The sequence below is a fragment of the Leiobunum rupestre genome, chromosome 11 (assembly GCF_980474605.1).
Source record: "Leiobunum rupestre chromosome 11, qqLeiRupe1.1.hap1, whole genome shotgun sequence".
Taxonomy (NCBI): Eukaryota; Metazoa; Arthropoda; class Arachnida; order Opiliones; family Sclerosomatidae; genus Leiobunum; species Leiobunum rupestre.
Genome location: NC_143394.1, coordinates 36,498,798 through 36,518,541, shown reverse-complemented (window position 1 = coordinate 36,518,541; position 19,744 = coordinate 36,498,798). Strand labels below are relative to the sequence as shown.

At 36.6% G+C, this 19,744-nt stretch overlaps 2 protein-coding genes across 5 annotated transcripts in view; both read right to left on the bottom strand.

Moving 5' to 3' along the window:
* LOC149922437 (CUGBP Elav-like family member 4) overlaps nt 1–19,744 on the bottom strand; it is a 412,846-nt gene that overhangs the window by 314,623 nt on the left and 78,479 nt on the right. The window lies entirely within an intron of this gene.
* LOC149922438 (uncharacterized) overlaps nt 5,273–19,744 on the bottom strand; it is a 45,630-nt gene continuing 31,158 nt past the window's right edge. The window contains exon 4 of the mRNA XM_090163864.1: nt 5,273–5,469. Within this exon, the coding sequence (XP_090019990.1) occupies nt 5,273–5,469 (197 nt within the window). The remainder of the gene's footprint in view (nt 5,470–19,744) is intronic.

Sequence of the window (19,744 nt, the reverse complement as noted above, 5' to 3'; positions counted from 1 at the left end):
GTGGTTTTTAGCAATATCGAACATTGGATATTTGGCAAATTTAGAATTTTTTAAATTTCCCGCATTTTTATGACGGTGCATTATAATATTTTTGTGGTGCACGATAGTGCACCGTTGGTGCAATCGATTAGGCATGTTATAATTAACGATATCAAATTTGGGGGTGCTGTCGTTAACTTAGCCCCCCCTTTTGTTTTTTGAATTTCCCGCCTTTCCCAGATGGTGCAACAAAAAATTTCAGTGGTGCACTATGGTGCATGAAGGGTGCATTAAGGTGCAGAAAGTTATTTTAAAATCGGTCGCTTGGGGGCGCTAACTTAATGGACCCCGAAAATATATTAAAGCCCGGACTGGATAAATATTTTCGATTCGCTAAAAACGAACCCTTTAACTTATGCAGTCGATTTAAATAGTCCCAAATCTGCCAAAGAGCTAGCTGCAGTTTGATAGACGATATTATAAAATTTTAGTGTTGTAAGTCGAAAAAATGACCGAGGCCTTTTTTCCGGAAAATTTTCCGTATTTTTCCGAAAAAAATAAAAAAAGTTTTCATTCCATGATTAGTCTAATATATTGTTTGCAAATTGAAATAAAGCGGTATTTTAGCCTAATTTTTTCGAATCTGAAAGTAAAACTAAACCTCTAGACTAGTTTAAACTGATTAACAATGTAACGCTATTAATGTTTTGTAGTATGTTTACTGATATTAGACATTTTATATCGATAAAAAGTTCAAAAACATTAAAAACCCTTAAAAGGTAATTTATGTTTCAAATTTTTATTTTTCCGATTTGCGGATAATTTTCCGCAATTCGGAAAATTTTCCATATTTTATTTTTCCGGAAAATTAACAACACTTTAAAATTTTAAAAAGGTCGTGATTTTCAAGGTGGAGATCGCACTTATTTTTTATTGGAAGATTTTAGTATATTTTCGAGACAAACATTTTGAACGTCCAGATGACCAAGTTTAAGATCGCTAATTTATCCGACTGCCTTAAGAAATAAACGAAACCTAAGAAGTTCATTTACTTCTGAAAATATTAGATTTAGAATCATTGAAGCCGGAGTATTCAGCTTTGATGCGTGATTTTGGGATAGGCGTGACGCCATCGTTAAATATAAAAAATACCTAAAATTAGGCGTCGGCGAATCAACTGTTCCGATGGATTCTGGGTTTATTTTTAATATTTTACATCTCAATTTTCATAGGCAAAATCCCATGTAACTCGAATTTCACACGATAGATAGCGCCATAGTAAATGGTGGACAGGGTTGCCACAAAAAATTTTGATTCAAATTCAATGACCATTTCAAGAGATTTTCCCTGACTTTTTAAGACCAAAATTTTTATTTTATATTTTACTTTTATCAGAAGTTAATAAATTTAAATGCACTTTTTTTTCAGTAAAAATGTTATTGCAATGTTGAAAAAATTAGGAAAACTTTCAAAGAAATAAATGATAATCATAGAATTTGTCATAGATCTAGAGTAAAATTACCTTCAAAAAGTGTCAAGAGAAAATTGAATTCCCTGACTTATCCCTGAATTTTTACAAATTCTTAAAATTCCCTGACTTTTTAGGCCCATTTTTAAATTCCCCGACGTGTGGCAAGCCTGGTGAATTTTCAAAGAAATTTTAGCTTTACCTAAATTGCAACTAGTGCTCGGAATTGTTTATTCATTATCCACAAATTTTCCGATTTATTTAAAAAACGTTGGTAAAAAGAATATCATTTTAACTTATTTAATTATGTTTTTTACGCAACCAAGCATTTATTTGAATAAAAGTGGTATTTATTTAAATAATTGTTTGTTTTATTTAAATAATAGGCTTATTCACTTTCGATTATTTAAACATTTTACAATTTTTATTTAACTATTGGTTATTTAAATAAATATTATTTAAATATCGCCGAGCTTATTTATTCATGGATAAAAATTAATCGAATGCCGAGCACTGACAAGGAGACATCCCGAAGTGTAACTCACCGATTTTGTTCAAACTCGGGGGATTGGTAGACGTTCATGTATGATGAAAAATCCTAAAGGGAATTTGTTCAATGGGCAACCGTTTTGCCATGGCAACGAAAAATGTTTTTGACAATACAAAATATAAAATTTTCCCATTGAAAATAACATGGGATTTTGAACTCAAATTGATCAAAAGTTGATCAATTTTGATGTTTTTATTGTCAATTTTTATTTATTTTTTCTTTTTTTGGCATTTTCGAAATTTTGAAATTTGTTCAGAATCCCATGTTATTTTCAATGGGAAAATTTAATATTTTGTGTTGTTAAAAACATTTTTCGTTGTCATGGCAAAACGGTTGCCCATTGAATAAATTCCCTTTAGGATTTTTCATGATACATGAAGGTCTACCAATCCCCCGAGTTTGAACAAAATCGGTGGGTTACACTTCGGGATGTCTCCTTTGTAATTGCAACATATTTCACTTCAAACGTTACAGTAGCCCGTCTGCATTGTGTGTGTCTACGACGAAACTCGATGTAATTTTAGAAAGCTAGCGTTATTCAGATGATTCAATCGATATTCGAACGCGACCAGCGTAGAGATACACTTATAATTTGCGCGGCTTTCTTGGAAGGCAGTTTCATAATGAGGAAATGCGCAAACAAAATCTACGACGCGGGACAATCGCCGTTGGCTGGAATGATAATAGGCCTCTTCAGAAGGAGGTACGCTCCTTCAATCGCCCATAAATATGGAAAACAGTCGACCACGCGTGTTATTGAAATTTAATGAGACTATTAATAAGCGGCAGCCATCGGCTCTTACAATTCCGCACGGCCGCTGAGCTAAGCCTATACGAAGGACGCTATCAAGGCCTACATGTGACGGACAATAACCGCCGATTTTAGCCCGGGATAGCCCCAAATAGCGAATATTATTTCGTGATTATAAAGCCATAAGGCTAGAGAAACCACCGAAACATATTAACGCAACCTGATCAAATTCTACCCAAGAAAACCAACGGGGTTTATACAAAGCCAAATATTAAACAACTTCGTTATTAACATTTAATTTATGCAAATGACGCTGTTTTCCGTGGCGCGCCTAATCAAGCGCTAAAATTCCGAAATAGAACGCGAAAACAGGAGCCTTCAAAGTATACAATCGAACGACCAGAAAATTCAAATTACATGATCAAAGTTTATGTACCAAGTTTTAAAATTTTAATATAGATGGCGCCGTACTAAATTATGAAATTGCGGATAGTTTTCGTTATTACGCGGCATTTACCATAAAATGGTAACAAATACTTTGAACGTTCGAAACAGATGACGGTACTTAGACCGCAACGCCAAACGTAACCAGCCAGCCAAACTAAATTAATCTTAAGACTTTTATTTACAAATAGGATACAAAAGTAAAACAAAAATAATGCAAACTAATTTTTTTTGTCGATAAAAGAGGCCATTACGCGGCATTTACCATAAAATGGTAACAAATACTTTGAACGTTCGAAACAGATGACGGTACTTAGACCGCAACGCCAAACGTAACCAGCCAGCCAAACTAAATTAATCTTAAGACTTTTATTTACAAATAGGATACAAAAGTAAAACAAAAATAATGCAAACTAATTTTTTTTGTCGATAAAAGAGGCCGCGATGTGAACTGAATAGAAGTAGGGGACCTTCGTAGTGTTTTATTAAATTTAAAATAGATAAATTCATTGTTTTCGTAAGTCCTACAACACGAAAACGGCTGATGCGTTTGTCATTTTATAAAAGCAGCGTTGTAAGGAAGCCAGCCGCGCGGATTAGGAGACGACACATAATTTGGCCCGAGTAATCCTTCGGGGAATAGAAAAATAGGCTGGTATTTGCAACATAGTGTGGGTGACAGAAAATCCCAATTTTCTCTCTCAGTGACACGGACAAAAGAATGTCAAAGCCCGCATCCACTCTGAAAACTGCGCGTCGCTCTCTTAACGAAGGATAGAGAATGGAGAGGAGATGAAACGGTTACCATAGTTACCAGGAGGTTGCCTGGACTACTAATTGAGAGAGCGACGAAAGCAGAGCCGTGGGAAGGATCAACCGAGAAATGGAAACGAGCCGCCTAGCGTCAGGTTTAATTTTGGCGACAGCAATTAAACGAAAATGCTTTATTATTCCTCCATCTTGTAATAGGCCCACCAGCGCCACCTATAGAGTTCGCCAACCGAAATTTACGCTCAAAGTACGGCGATGACTGCAACAGCCATTACGACGGGGACCTTTACGCCGAGTACTTCATTAAAACCTTATCGAAGTGAAGCAATTTCAAGGTCTCCAGTTTCTCCTAATTGTAATCCAACCGGATCTGAGAATTTTCGCTGACCGTTTTCCTAAAATCTCCGCTACGTGGCGGTAGTGTAAGGGGGGGGGGTGAGCCCCGAAAGGTCGCGCCTCCAAGAAACTATTTATTATCTTAACAAGGTGAACGAAAATTATGACAGAATGGCGGACACCAATTAACGCTAATAAAGTCGGTAAAAGGCCCAGGCGAGTCTATTTCCAGATCAATCGATGTTTGGGGAGGCATAGTAGACTCCCCGAGTGTCCTCGGGTTGCTGTCCTCCAATCGCGTAGTGCGCCGCTACAGAGCAGGACGGATAGCGGATGGAACTATATCCTAATGACAGCCGCCTCCCCCGTTAGTTTATTAGTTAATTCGAACGTGCCAGCTCTTAATGCAGCCCGGGGCAACACTCCTCCGTCTCTCCTCTCGACTGCGATCCACACGCCGACTGGAATCAGCTCTTCGCCCTCCGCTAAATTGACTATAGCTTGACAACAGACCTATCGCGAATTAATATGGCAGCAAACATACTCAGTCATTTTTGCCAGAGTGTCATCTGTATGCGTCTAGGAGAACAGGTCCACGCGGATAACGAACGACTAACTAAACAATAAAACTTGAACGTTTTATTTTATTTCCACAGACGAAATATCAAACACGCAAAAATCAACTGCAATGCCGTTAAATCCGTTGGTGATTCCGACCAAACCGGCGGTGTATCCCTCAATAGTGACTTGAATGGGAGCCAAGACCTTCATCGAGCCCGAGGCTTCACGTGGTCTCCGCGGGCTCAAATACAAGCCGGCGAAAGATAAAAATATATCGTCCATTGATTACTTTTTTTCGACCATCGGGTCGTCCAAGATTGTGGGTCAGACGGAGACGGGAAAGTTCGTCCTTGGCATTGCGACTCGCTTTTAAACAGAGCTTGAAGGACTGGCCGTCTTTTCGGCCGCGGAATTAGCTTCCAGGAGGAAATGCCAAACGCGCTTCGTGTCCAGTAAGAGCAAATGGACTTTGGATGGGGGCCGCGGGTTTTGCTATTACACCCTCCGACGCCCCAGATAGCCAAGCGACCGAGACAATGGTGGCTTTAATTCTGACGTAATTGAGGAAGCCAATGGGCTTGGCGTTCCGTTTGTACGTCCTAGATTGGTCTCCCGATATTCGAATCAGTCAACCCAAATTCTTAAGGGACTGTAAATACGTCTCAATTATATATTCTATTTTGATTTGTAATTAATTATTTAAGAGCCGTCATTTATCGTCTAGCCGCTTTAGGGAATCCGTATTCGTATTATTTATAGCTATAATTAACGGTAGAATCGGTTTTCCGAAATAATAATGCTTGTCTGTTGCGTCTATAGGAATCGTCTGAAATCGTACACTAATGCGAATTATATACGGAATCATTGTATAAATATGTAAATGCTAATTTGACGATTAACCTTTTACGAAATGGAAGCCACAATTGAAATAACCGTATTGAATTCGTCAATCGAATTAAGGTAAACGAGAGTTACGTAAATACTAGGACTGCAAAACTGGTAATTTCAAAAAGACATTTGCAAATATTAACAAACTTATGGCGCAATTGGAAGCAACGTTAAAGCGAAATATAGTCATTATTCAATGGCGTCGGAACCAATGAAACAGCGGACTGATTTGATTGACTTTTAAGGGGAGGGTTATACCGCACGACCGTGAGGTAGATTGGGATAAATAAATCTATGCAACAGAAATTAATCAAATCGAAAGTTATTCAGGGTTTCCACAAACAAATTCTCTAACTATTCCCAGTTTTCCCTGACCACTTTTAGAGATTTTACTTTTATCCGCAGTTAATAAATTTAAATTTACTTATATTTCAGTATAAAGGTTATGGCAAAATGGAAAAAATTAGACAAACTTTCAAGGAAATAAATGATAATCATAGAATTTGTCATCGATCTAGAGCAAAATTACCTTCAACAGGGTTCGTACAAAATTTCCGGAATTAATTTACCTGACATTTCCAAATTATCCCTGACCAAATTTCCAAATTTTCCCTGGCCATTTTTGTAGAATAAATGAATGGTTCGAGGTAAAATATTGATTATGTACATCTTTCAAAAATTTATTTGCCCGATTTTTTTTGGGTTATTTTAAAATTACTTTATTTTTTTGGACCATTTTCAAATTACCCGACTTTTCCCTGACCTTTTGGAAATTTTTCCCTGGCTTTTTGGAAACCTTTTGAAATGCCCTGATTTTTCCAGGTTTTCCATGTCGTGTACGAACCCTGTTCAAAAAGTGTCAAGAGAAACTTGAATTCCCTAACTTTTCCCTGAATTTTTACAAATTCTAAAATTTCCCTGACATTTTAGGCAAATTTTTTAATTCCCTGACTTTTACTGACGTGTGGCAACCATGTTATATACGTAAGGAAGGTTAAAATTTAATATCAAGGCCCGTTATAAGTAATTCGCCAGCTGGTACGAGTGCTGAGTAAGGAACCAAAGAGTCCGATTTCGATTACTCGTTCTCGCCTCAATCGAATAGAAATAAAATTGGCCGTAAAGTAGAAAAATCGAAGTTGCGTCCACGCCTCTCTCTCTCTGGCAACTCTCTTAGTTTAATGATCTAGCCAAGGGGGCCAAGGAGGGGGGGCATGGGCCCCACCCCAACCTTCTATTCCAATTGTCACTTTACTTTTAAAATAGTTTCAAAGCTACGCGTAAATCGCGCCTTCGTAACGGACTAAATAGCGCCTTACTGTCGGCGATTCCTTACGCGAAAGTTACCCGGCTAACGGTAAAAAGTAACCCGTTCCGGAGTATCAGGAAACGGATGGCTTTAGACCTATATAGACTGTTCGCGACAAATTCGAATCGCGAAAAATGTTCGGAAAATTCGGGGAATCTGGAGAGTTAGCGGCGGTAGTGGGTCCTAAATTTACAACAGAACCGAGAGGAGGGGGTGGATGCGCTTCCTTCCCCTCCGCTTAAAGGAAAAAAGAACGAATCGGTAAAGGCTACGTACAAACATTGGCGGAGAAGGCGGGGGTGCGAAGGGACAAACTGCACTTTGCAATTGCGGAATGCTTCTATTTTTAGATTTTTAGCTTACTGAGGCTCTTCCTCGGGAATCGTTGATAAAGCTACGTACGCCTAAAATAAAAGAAATCCAAGGGGGGGGGGGGTATAAGGGAGGGGGTATAAGGGAGGGGGGCGAGATGAGAAAGAGCCGAATGAAAGAAAAAGAATGAAATGAAATTATCAGCCCCAAGGCTTTCCTCTTTTTCTAATTAGGAAAGACTTTGAAAATTCTCGACGACTTCCAGAGCATTTTATTTCGTTTAACAATGTTCTTCTTTCGAAACCGACGGAAAATTGCGCGTGGGAAGGCGGGGGAACCTTCTTTTTGTCTTTGATTTAACTGCCATTTCATATTAAATAAAATAGGAACGGCAGTCCTAATAAGCTGGATTGGGAGTTATTAGTAAAAGATGTCACGGACATTTAATATATTTTGAATGTGAAATTTAATATTGAAAAAAATTCAATCATCTTGTACATTAATTGAAAAAAATCAAGAGGAATTTTATTACCTGGTTTTGGAAAAAAGGTAGCGAAACGCGAACATATTAATTTAAATTAATTTTTAGACAAAATTAATTTTTCGAGTTACCTGGTTTCGGAAATAAGGTAACGAAACTCAAACACATTAATTTAAATTAATTTTGTCGAAAGCGAGTTACGTGGTTTAGGAAATAAGGTAACGAAACGCGAACATATTAATTTAAATTAATTTTTAGGCAAAACTAATTTTTCGAGTTACCTGGTTTTGGATATAAGGTAGCGTAACGCGAACACATTAATTTAAATTAATTTTATCGAAAGCGAGTTACTTGGTTTTGGAAATAAGGTAACGAAACGCGAAAACATTAATTTAAATTAATTTTTAGACAAACAAAATTTTTCGAAAGCTACCGTAATAATAAAATATATTATTTCTTTAAAGATTGTTAAGCAGTACTAAATTCGTAGTTATAATCATAGATTAAGAAAAACATCGTTAAATTTGCATAAATATTTCAAAAACATTTTTATTTAGGCTAGGCCTATGTCTGACTATTTTGGGTTAGCTAGCTAGCCATCTTCAGAGACAATGAAACTCAAAAATCGTATACGATACCACATCAAGGCTCAGTCAGCCAATTTTTTTTAATCTATGATTATTTCTTTAAAAGTCATGTTGCATCTATCTTTTGATAAAAAAATAAGTATATTAATTTAAAATCATGGTAAATAATAATTGTTATTTAACGAGTTCTTCACTAGGTTTAACAAACGATGGGAATAACAGGAGCTAGTTGCGTTAAAAACCTATCGTAGGCGCTTGTTAGAGGATGGTTTTTCCGAGGGGGTAGCCACTTGGAAAAAATATTTCCGATATTTCTTAAATTTCCTATATATCTCAAATATTTCCAGTATTTCTCAAATATTACCGATATTTCTCAAATATTTCCAGTATTTCTCAAATATTTCCGATATTTCTCAATTATTTCCAGTATTTCTCAATTATTTCCGATATTTCTGACAATTTTAATATTTCCGATATTTCTCAAATATATCCGATATTTCTTAAATATTTCCGATATTTCTCAATTATTTCCGGTATTTCTCAAATATTTCCGATATTTCCGATAATTTTAAAATTTCCGATATTTTTCAAATATTTCCAGTATTTCTCAAATTGTCCAGTATTTCTCAAATAGTTCCGATATTTCTCAAATATTTCCAGTATTTCTGGATTATTTCCGGTATTTCTCAAATATTTCCGATAATTTTAATATTTCCGATATTTCTCAAATACTTCCAGTATTTCTCAAATATTTCCGATATTTCTCAAATATTTCCAGTAATTCTCAATTATTTCCGGTATTTCTAAAATATTTCCGATATTTCTGATAATTTTAATATTTCCGATATTTCTGATAATTTTAATATTTCCGATATTTCTGATAATTTTAATATATCCGATATTTCTGATAATTTTAATATATCCGATATTTCCGATAATTTTAATATTTCCGATATTTCTGATAATTTTAATATTTCCGATATTTCTGATAATTTTAATATTTCCGATATTTCTCAAATATTTCCGGTATTTCTCAAATATTTCCGATATTTCTCAATTATTTCCGGTATTTCTCAAATATTTCCGATATTTCTCAATTATTTCCGGTCATTCTCAAATATTTCCGATATTTCCGATAATTTTAATATTTCCGATAATTTTAATATTTCCGATAATTTTAATATTTCCGATATTTCTCAAATATTTCCGATATTTCTGATAATTTTAATATTTCCGATATTTCTGATAATTTTAATATTTCCGATATTTCTGATAATTTTAATATTTCCGATATTTCTGATAATTTTAATATTTCCGATATTTCTGATAATTTTAATATTTCCGATATTTCTGATAATTTTAATATTTCCGATATTTCTGATAATTTTAATATTTCCGATATTTCTCAAATATTTCCGGTATTTCTCAAATATTTCCGATATTTCTCAATTATTTCCGGTCATTCTCAAATATTTCCGATATTTCCGATAATTTTAATATTTCCGATAATTTTAATATTTCCGATAATTTTAATATTTCCGATATTTCTCAAATATTTCCGATATTTCTGATAATTTTAATATTTCCGATATTTCTGATAATTTTAATATTTCCGATATTTCTGATAATTTTAATATTTCCGATATTTCTGATAATTTTAATATTTCCGATATTTCTGATAATTTTAATATTTCCGATATTTCTGATAATTTTAATATTTCCGATATTTCTCAAATGTTTCCGATATTTCTCAAATATTTCCAATATTTCTATGGATTTCTCGAGATTTCTAATATTTCTCGTGGATTTCTAATATTTCCTATATTTCTTGTGGATTTCAAAATTTCCGGGAATAATTATTTGGATTTCTCGCTATTTGTAGACCATATTTCTTAAGTGGCTACCACCTCGGGTTTTTCAATGTAAATAAAACATTAACACAAAATAAATATATACATGAACGAAGGTTTAAATGTAACAACAAATTAGAAATAACAAACCATAATAACAAGACAAAAAGGTTTCTTACGAAAAATGGGGTCTAAGATAGGCATAATTGTAAAATAAGGACGTCTTTTCAAGTTTGGAGTTTCCCCCATCGTATTCTCGGTGGTTGGCTTACGCTCGGATTAAAAAGGAAGCCCTCTTAATGATTATCCGAAGGGAAAAACCTCTAATTAGTCCTACGGTTTGGGGAAAAGACAAAGAGGGCAGAATAAAAGAACGGAGGAATACGCCAACTCGGCAATACAAGGCTTAGTTACGCCAGCCTTTCGGGGTCTTTTTTACGCCACTGAGAAGGGGTTGGACCCTTTTTTAATTAACAGATAAGGAAAAAATAGCACTGATAAGGAGGAACGTCCCCTGTATTTAAAAGACAAGGCTGCTTTTAAAGGAGAGAGAGTTTCGAGTGTACAGGGAAATCAAAATTTATATTACCGAGTACGTACGACCCGTTTATAGAAGCGATAAATACTACCTTTCAAATTCAAATTGAACACAGTAACGCCATCTGTGGCGATGGTTTGTTTTAAAATATTTTTCTTGACACGTTACTTTATTTGCATATTTATGATTAATTAAATTAATTGTATCGTTAAATTTAGTTTTTATTATAATTGCGTGAACTAAATTAATAGTTAAAATGGAAAGATAAAATAAATTGTTCTAATAATCGATACAAGATGTCTCTACCCAATTGTGTTTGAGAGCGGTATATCATGCTAGTAGGCATGGAAGGTACACCCACACGATCTCGGTAACCTAAATCTTTTTAAAACAATGACGACATCATCATCAATAAAAATAATAATAATCATAATCATCAGCTCTAATACCTTAGGCCCAAGTCATCTAGCATTAAAGAGGTGACCAGGTTACAATGCGTAGGTGGGTGCTGGCAAGCCCTTCGTGCCACACGAGCCAACAGCTCCCTACACTTACTATTGCCGTTAACCTCGTGCCTGAGATGCTCTTTAATGTTATCATATGTAACATAATCTCTCATAAGTATGCCATAAAAGCATTTTCGTTAATGAAACCTTGTTCACGGGATATGACGTAAATTACGTCACTTACAATTCCGTGACGAAATACGCGTCATCAACTTTACTGACTGGAAACGGAAGTTAGTGAGAATTCCTCGCGCGTTTCTGGCTTTGCACATGTCAAGTTTAGCTCGTGCCTGGCGATCACATAATTTCATTTCCATGGTAACCTTTTCAATAGCGCAAGGATTATAAGCATTTTTGCATTTTTGGGACCGCTTAATCTATGTTCCGCGTGAAACAAGGCCTCATTGAATTTTTTTTAATGGAAATGTTATACAGAGGCATACTTATGAGTAATTATGTTACATTCGATGTTATATAATGAATGTTGCAGACAATAGGTCCTATAAGAAACTTTTGGTACCTTCACAGAACCCAAAGAAAATATAGAGAGGGAACTGAAATTTTATCTCGAGATATGTTATGGTTACTGACTTCCGCTATTGACATATAAACCAGAAATTCATTAGAAACGTGGACGTACTTTAACGCTTCCTGTAAGCTAAAGTTTCAATTCTTCTATTATATTTTCTTGGCAAATACTGTTTATTTTTTGAAACTAGAAGACTAGAAAAATGGACAGATTAACAGAAACCAGGGCTTTTGTCAGACTAGAACAGGTTCAAGCGAGGGTTCAACGAAACTAGGGCTTTTGACAAACTAAAACAGGTTCAACGAAACTAGGGCTTTTGTCAAACTAGGACAAATTCAACGAAACTAGGGCTTTTGTCAAACTAGGACAGATTCAACGAAACTAGGGTTTTTGATAGACTATGACAGGTTCAACGAAACTAGGGGTTTTGGTCAGACTAGGACAGGTTTAACGAAACTAGGGTTTTGGTCAGACTATGACAAATTCAACGAAACTAGGGCTTTTGTCAAACTAGGATAGATTCAACGACACTAGGGCTTTTGTCAAACTAGGACAGATTCAACGAAACTAGGGTTTTGGTCAGACTAGGACAGATTCAACGAAACTAGGGCTTTTGCCAAACTAGGACAGGTTCAACGACACTAGGGCTTTTGCCAAACTATGACATGTTCAACGAAACTAGGGGTTTTGGTCAGACTAGGACAGGTTTAACGAAACTAGGGTTTTGGTCAGACTAGGACAAATTCAACGAAACTAGGGCTTTGTCAAACTAGGATAGATTCAACGACACTAGGGCTTTTGTTAAACTAGGACAGATTCAACGAAAATAGGGTTTTTGTCAAACTAGGACAGGTTCCAAGAAACTAGGAGTTTTGTAAAACTAGGACAGATTCAACGAAACTAGGGTTTTTGCCAAACTAGGACAGGTTCAACGACCCTAGGGCATTTGTCAAACTAGGATAGATTCTACGAAACTAGGGCTTTTGCCAAACTAGGACAGATTCAACGAAACTAGAGTTTTGGTCAGACTAGGACAGATTCAACGAAACTAGGGCTTTTGCCAAACTAGGACAGGTTCAACGACACTAGGGCTTTTGCCAAACTATGACAGGTTCAACGAAACTAGGGCTTTTGCCAAACTATGACATGTTCAACGAAACTAGGGGTTTTGGTCAGACTAGGACAGGTTTAACGAAACTAGGGTTTTGGTCAGACTAGGACAAATTCAACGAAACTAGGGCTTTGTCAAACTAGGATAGATTCAACGACACTAGGGCTTTTGTTAAACTAGGACAGATTCAACGAAAATAGGGTTTTTGTCAAACTAGGACAGGTTCAAAGAAACTAGGAGTTTTGTAAAACTAGGACAGATTCAACGAAACTAGGGTTTTTGCCAAACTAGGACAGGTTCAACGACCCTAGGGAATTTGTCAAACTAGGATAGATTCTACGAAACTAGGGCTTTTGCCAAACTATGACAGGTTCAACGACACTAGGGCTTTTGCCAAACTATGACAGGTTCAACGACACTAGGGCTTTTGCCAAACTATGACAGGTTCAACGAAACTAGGGGTTTTGGTCAGACTATGACAGGTTCAACGAAACTAGGGCTTTTGTCAAACTAGGACAGATTCTACGAAACTGGGGCTTTTGACAGACTAGGACAGATTCTACGAAACTGGGGCTTTTGACAGACTAGGACAGATTCAACGAAACTAGGGTTTTTGCCAAACTATGACAGGTTCAACGACACTAGGGCTTTTGTCAAACTAGGATAGATTCAACGACACTAGGGCTTTTGTTAAACTAGGACAGATTCAACGAAACTAGGACAGATTCGACGAAACTAGGGTTTTGGTCAGACTAGGACAGATTCAACGAAACTAGGGATTTTGTTAAACTAGGACAGGTTCAAAGAAACTAGGAGTTTTGTCAAACTAGGACCGATTCAACGAAACTAGGGGTTTTTGCCAAACTAGGACAGGTTCAACGAAACTAGGAGTTTTGTCAAACTAGGACAGATTCAACGAAACTAGGGGTTTTTGCCAAACTATGACAGATTATCTTAAATTTTCCGGAAATTAGAGCACATTCGGCGAAACTGATGGATACAAACGGCGAAATTCAAATAACATCAATGGCACTTGGACAGATTCACCGAAAGTAGGACACATTCATTGAAACTAACAAAATATGAACTTAACATGAATAGTCGGACACTCGTTTGAACCGTAAATATAGTTAAAAAAATTTGTTTGATGGCTTTTGAAATGAGAAGCGAATTAAGCAAACCCTTTTGAGCGTGAAACAGTCCTAAATAAGAGGAGCGTCAGCCTTTGCAAAGAGAGGCTAGGACACGGTCGTCGAACTCTTCGGAATAAATTGTCGCCTTTCGTGATATTCAAATTAGAAGTCTTTATAGGAGCTCTCTCGCTTTCGTCGCAGTTGTCTGGCTCATTCGGTCGAGCGGCGGCGATGACGACGCTAAATTAAAAGAGAGCCTACGAGTCGTTTCGATTTATGAGCCGAAGAATCGAGAGAACGGCGTCCGGCTCGTGGGGCGAGTCGTCAAAGAGACGCGAACGACAGCTCGCTAGACTAATTATTAATTCAAACGCCGTAGTTTCACACGGCCCGTTATAGAGAATTAAAAGACTATATAGACTGCGCGGGGTTACCACCGATCGCTAAACAGATAAATTTGGACAAGTGGACTGCGTCGGGTCACGTTTGAGATGCGCGCTTGACACCGTAAGGGTGGCTTCTCCTTAACACAGACGTCTGCACTGCGACTAAAAACGTCACGCGGTGGATATTTTAATACCGCCATAGTGGGGGAATACGCTCCATTCGTCAGGTATTTTCAAATACCACAAATACAGCCAACTTCAATAGTTTAGACAAGCGCTTTTATTGGCCAACATGGTACTTTTGCGCTATACTAATTTTAAAAACGCGGTGCCTTATTCAGTGCAATTATTTTTTAGAAATTGATAGATGGCGGTAATGTTATTGAAACTGGCTAGAGGTCGGCGTTTGGATAACAATTAACCGTTTGTTTGGATAATATCCATAACCAAAATTATCCAAAAAATAATCAGTTATTTTTGGCTTTTTCCCATATTAAATCGTTTTTGTCCATGGATAATATACATGGATAAACGGTTAACCGCAATTTTTATGATTAATTGAAATTTTGCCAGTTAATTTATCTGCTCCGCCGATCTCTAAAACTGGCAAATTGATAATTTATATTACAATATGGAATTTCAAATATTGACGTCTGAGAGGATCTGTTGCATTTTTATTTTAAATATCGTAAAAGCGTCAACCACAGACGCGGACGATATAGAATTATAGACCATGAAAAAGCACGTTACACCAGAAGCACATCGTATATCTCTTACGAGAGAAGTATCCATACAAACAGGAATCCATACCTCTACTTGGAATGCTTATCCTGCCGTATCGCGTATGGTAAGACCACTCTGACGGCTTTGGCCCCGCCTACGAGATAAAAAAATCCTCTCTCACGTTGTTGTTTGTTAAGTTAATATAGTGAAGTCAAAAAAACCGTCAGCCACATCGAAACGGAAATCTGCCCCTATAAGCATTCCAAGTAGAGATATGAATTCCTGATACCAAGGGTGCCCAAATTTGAGATTTAATAAGCATTATCGTACTTATTATTTATCAACAGATTTTGGATTATTTTCGAGATAAACATTTTGAAAGTCGATTCACCCATTTCGACACCCCTGATCTATTAAAAAAAAATTAGTTCAAGTGAATAACATTTGCAGTATTCGTATATGGAAACGTCTGGTTACACAACATAGCGATAAAGGCTTTAGGTCATCCTTTGATCTAAAATTTTAGTACATCACGCTATATTTACATCTTACAAACTTTGGAAACATTAACCGATATCTTAAGAATTACCAAATAATTGAAAAGTTTCTACGATAGTTTCTTTTTGATATTGGCGGCGCTATAGCGGCAGAAATGGCTGAATGGTTGGGACAAAAATGCGCGGATGGTCGTTACATCTAGACCTCGTAGACGTCATTACGGGTTAAAATATGCGTCTGGAAAAGCCGTTACGACGCCTCCGATCCTCCGTAAACGAGCGATGCTCGCCCATTTCGCTTCGCCCCAAAATTCGTCTTCACACAGCCATGCAAAACGAAACTTTAAACCACTCGAGTGAAATTCCTCGAGACGGAAACGACAGAATCACCCTCCTCCTTATTGCCAAATAAATTCCAAGACGTTACATTCTAACGAAGCGTGTTTGGCTATAGTAAAAGCGAAACAGTTTATACGGGTTGTGTATTTTCAAAGATATAGGAAACCTTCACGAAAAGAACCGTTGAGCCAAGTTGTATCTCACTTTAAAAGCGATTTTAAAACCATTCGATTAAATTGGAAAGAGTCGCTGTCTCCGGGGAAACCTTTTCTAACCGGAGACACTAATTCCCCAGGTTCGTATAGAGGCGATAATACCCTACGCCGAGTTAATATTGGGAACGATCCAATACGAGATAAAGTTAATTTTGGAAATTAAGCGGTGAAATCTAAAAATTTAGACCACAATTCAGAAACGGTCGGACATTTGGCTACAAAAACAAATATTAAAGAAAAATTTTAAATGTTAAAATATGGGACAAAAATAATCGTGTTCGGATATCCCCTCGAAAATCACACCACAAAATATCTAGAATCTAGATAGACCCCGTTGGTTTAAAACTTACGTATAGACCCCGTTGGTTTAAAACTAACGTATAGACCACGTTGGTTTAAAACTAAAGTATAGACCACGTTGGTTTAAATCTAAAGTGTAGATCAAGTAGATCTAAGATTAACGTGCATTCGACTAACGTATAGACCACGTTGGTTTAAAGCTAACGTATTGACCCCGTTGGTTTAAAACTAACGTATAGACCCCGTTGGTTTAAATCTAATGTGTAGACCCCGTTGGTTTAAAACTAACGTATAGTTCCTGTTGGTTTAAATCTAATGTCTAGATCAAGTAGATCTAAGATTAACGTGCATGCGACGTTGATCTAAGAATAACGAATAGACCACTTTGATCTAAAACTACCGATACACTACAATGGGCTTAGACTAATGTGTAAACCACATTGATCTAAGAACAAATAGACCACCTTAATCAAAATAAAACTATAATACAGTTCAAACAAAACTAAATTAACTAAAATAATTCGAACTAAAGAAAAGACCGATAAATGGTACAGACTAAAATAAACCGAAATATAGACTAATATAAACTAACTTAAGAGTGTAGACCGTACGGAACTAAAATCCGATTATAGACCACGTTACATTCATGTATAGATCAATTTTCCAACTACGCAACTAGTATCGCATTTCCAATCAAGCAATATTTCTTTCCCCAAAACTTGTTGATCTTCTTTGGGTTTCGATTTTTTTTATCCGTGTCTGAAAAATTTGTCCAATACCCTTCGAAAAAAGGGCCAAAGGGTGGAGCGAGGCGATTAGGAAATTTGTTGGAGAGAGAGTTTAATTGTTCGTGAAGAAAAGGTTGCGGTATTGTAAAGAGAAAGGTTTCGGAGAATCCAGATATATTACTGGTTTTGGAAAGCTCCGAAGATTCGAACGGTAATTAGGTATGCGAGCTAATCGCGCTTAAGAGAAACGATACCCCAAAAAAAAGAATCTCGGACAGAGATAAATGAAACGGGAGTTGCAAAGAGGGTTCCTTATAATGAGAAATAACCGGAGCGAACGGAATAAAGTTCTCCCGTAATTTCAGCCTTCCTAAAAACCCCAAATTATCTACACAAACTCAAAAATAGACGGATCGGAATTTATCGGGTCAGAATAACGCATCGGAGAGTTTTGCCCCCGAGTTATGGGCAAAATTTGGCTTCCCGCCAGTTCAGAAATCCAACACTCATTAGCATCCCGTTAATTACCATACTAGATTTCGGGAGGACCACCACCTGACACCGATAACGAAACTAATGATAGCCTATCGATTCCAAACTGTAAGAACGAGGTAAGGGAATATAGTTTATTATTTCCGTAATTTAGGGAAGAATAAAATAAGGACCTCTATCGGCGCCAAAATGAAACTTATATTTACGATTTGTTTAAAAAAGGTCACATTTTTAAAAATTAGTTATTTTTACGCTATGGTAATATACAGTTTTTTTATGGTTTTTTTTAATTGTGTAATGCTATGATTTCGATATCTTTTTTTATGTGTTAATTAAATTAATTTAATTAATGGTCCATTTTAACGGTTTTCAGAAGTTTTTGACAACACAGCCAAGTTTATTTGACGGGTGGGGTGGCGGAGTGGTTAGCACTTTCACCTCGCAGCAAGAGGAGCCGGGTACGATCCCAGCTTGCGGCACTTGGTGAAAACTCGGAACAACTCCTTCCGCGTTGAGTTTGCGAGTTCTTTCCCTACTGGTTTAAGGGTTTTCAGGATTCATACAATATTTCAAAAACCATTTTCCCTGATATTTCCAGGTTTTCCAGTGTAGTTTTGAATATTTTCCAGGTGTACTTTTTAAAACAATAGGGGTCTCTAAAATGTTAAAAGCATTACTGTTACACTTTCTAATATGATATAGTCAAGATTGAACGTATGAATTCAATACTAACTAATAATTTCAAAAATACATACAAAATTGCACATAATTTGGAGTTATCATATTTATTTTCTCTGATTTACCGGATTTTTCAGGAAAATTTACATTTTCCCTGATATTTCCCTGACTTTTTGCTTTAAATAAATTTCACTGATATTTCCAGGTTTTCACTGATTTCCATGTTTGTATGAACCCTGGTTTTTCCCTCGAGCTCTTCGGTTTCCCGTTCCATAAAAACAGGATGAGGTTAACGGTAATAATTAGTGTAGGTAGCTATTGGCTCGGGTGGCATGAACCCGGCCACCTAAATTAAAGGCTTTAAAAGTCGCTTGATGACTTAGGCCTATGGTGGTGCCTTGGATATTAGCCTAGCTGAAAAAAAAATGTCAGTGTCGAAAAAAGGTTTGGTCAGGAAATTAGTATTAAAACAATAGTGTCATACTTATAGCTATTACGTTAGTTATGCTAGATTTATTTGCGTTAGTTTTTGTTAAATTACAGTCCTTAATTCAACCTCTAAAGAAAATTTACGATTTTTGTAAAGATGAAATTAAATACTAAAAATACTGTTGTAAGATTAACGTTTGACAACAACGTCAAGTTAATTTGTAAGTTGTACGTAAACGTCAGAGACATAAACTCTTTATTAAGACGAACTGCCCGTGTAAACAGAGCTTTTAACTTGATCTGAAAGTCGATTATACTTATATATGGAGGTCATATCATCGTCAAATCATATCTGAAGTAATAAAAAAGCTATTCCTAAGACAATTACGTTCTTACTTTCTCTCAGCCTGGAACGGACTCGGGTTACAATGTCATCCGAATGAATATTCCTAAATATCTAAAAATGGCCCTGGTTCGTGTAGTAGAATGGGTTGATATTGACGAGTGAAGACACGGCAGCCTTTTACCCGGTTAACCTGGTAGCAGTTTCTCATAGACTTCACCCGTTTCTTAACAGATTTAAACGCGTGGTTAAGTCGTGGGCGAAGATACGCGGGAGTGAGTTCTCTCTAGTCGTGCCATACAGGTGAGACACACAAGCTCGCGTGAAGGTTTGGACAATGGCCCTCAAGCACGCGACACGAGCCTGTCCCGAGCAGGTTGCGCGCCGTAAAGGGTTGTAATTTGGACGATCTTTAACGGGGAAACCACATGCTTACAAAAATAATACATGTTGAATTAGAACGAGCGCGGCGACGAATGACAAGGTATATTCGGGCTTCGAAAGTGGTTC